The sequence below is a fragment of the Aplysia californica genome, unplaced genomic scaffold (genome assembly GCF_000002075.1).
Source record: "Aplysia californica isolate F4 #8 unplaced genomic scaffold, AplCal3.0 scaffold00176, whole genome shotgun sequence".
Classification (NCBI taxonomy): Eukaryota; Metazoa; Mollusca; class Gastropoda; order Aplysiida; family Aplysiidae; genus Aplysia; species Aplysia californica.
In genome coordinates, this window is record NW_004797446.1 from 71,476 (window position 1) to 74,590 (window position 3,115).

The 3,115-nt window shown below is 46.6% G+C and overlaps 1 protein-coding gene across 4 annotated transcripts in view; it reads right to left on the reverse strand.

Annotated features, from left to right (window-relative positions):
- Positions 1-340: 340 nt before the first annotated feature.
- Positions 341-3,115, reverse strand: part of LOC101851579 — a 59,534-nt gene continuing 56,759 nt past the window's right edge. For all 4 annotated transcript variants that reach the window (XM_005098238.3, XM_035969735.1, XM_005098240.3 and 1 more), the window contains one exon: positions 341-2,852. In XM_005098238.3, coding sequence (XP_005098295.1) covers positions 954-2,471 — 1,518 coding nt within the window. In that variant the 5' untranslated portion in view covers positions 2,472-2,852 and the 3' untranslated portion in view covers positions 341-953. The remainder of the gene's footprint in view (positions 2,853-3,115) is intronic.

The following is a 3,115-nucleotide window of genomic DNA, read 5'->3' on the forward strand; positions in this document are numbered from 1 at the left end:
GGTGTTACAAGAGAGTAACAAACATAAAAAGGAAGGAAGGAGGATAAAAAAAAAAACAATAGATGTTTGACAGGAGAAAGCAAACCACACCAGAGCACCCGCCAACCACCCACCCACAACAACAAACATGGCGCGTCCCAAAGAGGTCACTGTAGTAACACAGGATAGTCAACTAACGTCTAAAAATAAAGCGTTCTTAAGGATGTCTCTGGTGAGATTTTGGTACTGCAACATGACAGTGGGTGCTTGGCGGGTGCTCTTGTGTGGTTTGCTCCTTCTTTCCTTTCAAATATCTATCGTCCCGAACTCCTCTCCTTCTTTTTTTGTGTTTGTTACTCTCTTGTAACACCTCTATTCTTCGGCACTTATTTGACCTTATTGCGTTGCAAGAGCCGTAAAACTCTTACCTTAACTAAAAAGCAACTTGACAGTCAGAGTATAGAATTTTAGAAAGCAATCTGAGGGCCGGGTCTTACTTTATTACCAGAATCCACCGAGTCTAAATTAAAGGTTGTCATAATATGGGAAAGTAATTTGCTCAGTATTCGCTCAGATGTTAGGGAGGTTGAAACTGTCCAGACAGAGCCTCGATCCGGATCCTGAACGAAACTCATTTTCTTAAGGTCAAAGACTGAAGTTTATAATCTCAATGTACAATTTGTAGCCTGTTTTTGTCCCCAGATATTCCACTGAAACCATACAAAATTATTTCAAAGTATTTCGTATAGTAATAACTCAAAGTAGGAGTTTTTGGGGTCGTAATTGTAAACACAAATCTGACTTACGTCTCAGAACACTTCTCGAATACAAGTATATCAGCTCCAAAGAGGTGGGAAAGGGGGGGGGGGGGTGAATGGTATCACGTACGCAATTTTGTCCGACTTTGCCTCTATAAGAATGGTCTATGATTACAATCCCAGGTAAGCACATCTACAGTAACGTACAGAATGCGATCAGGAAAAATCCTTGCTCTTCCGGTTCTTCAAGCGAAGAGTTAGTTTCTTCCAAATCGGGCCTTGTTTCCTGTGGGAGGAATCATCTGCCATATCAACGCCGCTGTCGCTTGATTCCGGAAACGGCATTGCGTCACCATGACGGGAGCGTAGAAACGACTCGTAAGAGCTATCGTTGACGAACCGCTGGTTATCGTCTGGTCCATCCGTGTAATTAAGTCTTTTCCCAGCGGATCTCCCCTGTGTGCCAATTTTAGAGTCGGCGTAACTGAAGCTCCTGACACTGTTGAACTGCACTGGCTGACCTTTCCCGCTGCCTTTTCGCTTCCCCGAGACCGTTTGCTGCTTGAAAAGAGAGTTCTTTGGGCTGACTTTTTGACGGGGCTCCGTTCTCGAGATACGATTGGACGACGTTGACAGTTTGCGAGCCTTCTGATTGGGCTTCTCGACGACCTCTATTTCCGTTTCATCGTCATCACTAAGAAATCGAGACAGGTCTTCCCCCTCGTACCGGGATGCCTTCAGAACAGGGTTGATCCTTCGCTCTTTCCGGAGTCTCTCTTCCTCGCCCGTGCCGTCACTGGCGTCCGTGTCTTCCTCCGTAAACGTCAGTGTCTTTTCGTCCTCTTCGTAGTCCGGTTCTGGGATGTGCACGCCTTGGGACTCCTGTTCCCCCGATGCTTGGACGCCTTGGGACTCCTGTTCATCCGACGCTTGGTGGTAATCGGGGCTGACGTGCAGTCCATTGGCTATTGGAAGCTCAACTCCGTTTGTGGGCGTGGCTAGTTCTCGGTGATTGGCAGTTGGGTGTTGAGGGAAATGAGTTGCTTCTTCCACGACAGAGTCGTCATGGTCTAGGGCATAGTTGATGAACTCGTGGGTTTCTGGGTCGTTTCGAGACGGAATGAGATTAGAGTTTTCGGAGTAAGCGAAGGAATCGAGGGAAGGGGCGTTCTGAAGTTGCCCTCTCGGCCCTGTGCTGACTTCTTCATGGTCTATGACGGTGTGGTAGATGTGCAAGTCATCTACAGAGTCTGAAACGTCCTTGATTTCATTTCGGTTTTCATCGCTTAGAACCACATTATTATCCAAATTGTCGTCATCGTTATCGCCCACAGTGCTGAGCACCATGGGTATATCTTTATCTCCAACGATGAAAGGTTTCGGCTTGGTAAGCACGGCCGCTGAGCTCTGACCTTCCGTTGGGATCGCTGGAACGGGCCGAGATTTCAACTTCGACTGCAGATTAGCCGTATTCAAAACAGCCGACAGACCGGCGTTCGATTCGATCAGATTGTCCGTATTCTCCGCGCTCAGAATCTTGGGTTTGTACCCGCCGAATTTCTTCATGCCCGGCGGCTGTGGCGCGAACGTCGTCTTCTTCCCCAACGCCAGCTGCGTCTGCTGCTTGGACTCCTGCCCGTCATAACTGAACACAGAGTTGTTGTTTCCCTGGGGGGCGGTATTTCCCAGCGGGTTGTTGTTGAAGATCTCGTGCACCCGCGGTCCCTTCGGCATCCTGAAGTCGTGTGGTTCACCCGAAAGAAACTAGGTCGAAGGTCATCAACCTCGCCTGTCCCGAAGCAACATGAACACAACCAATGATCTGCAAGGGGTTCTTCTCTTTCGATCTTTTAAAGTATCCACACGCACGTATAGTAAGTGAAAGAAATCCAAGAAATAATGACAAAAAATGCAGATGTCCGCGCTGGCTGTTGGTTGCCGCTGTTGTATGTTATCCAAGAAGTGAACACGTTAGAACACTGACCCAGAAACGTCGTTACGACTTGATTGACTGATGTAGCCGATGTGCCAAGGGTTTCTTGGAAATGCCGTCTCTCTAAAAATGTCGATAACAACCTTTTCTACGTGTGCAACAGGATTTTCAAAGGGTCAGTCCTGAAAAAGGAAAAAAAAATTCGATTAGAGATACCAATGTACCCTGTCAATAGTGTGTAAATCCTGATGAATCATTTTGTTAGAGTAAATGACATGTCAAGTAACTATGAGATTATAAGTAAAATACGATAAAGAACAAACAGATTATATTCACAAAGACATTCACTGAGACACATACACACGCGCGCACAAATAGAATTAAAATAAGGGGAGAGAGGGAGAGAGAGAGATAGAGAGAGAGAGAGAGAGAGAGAGAGAGAGAG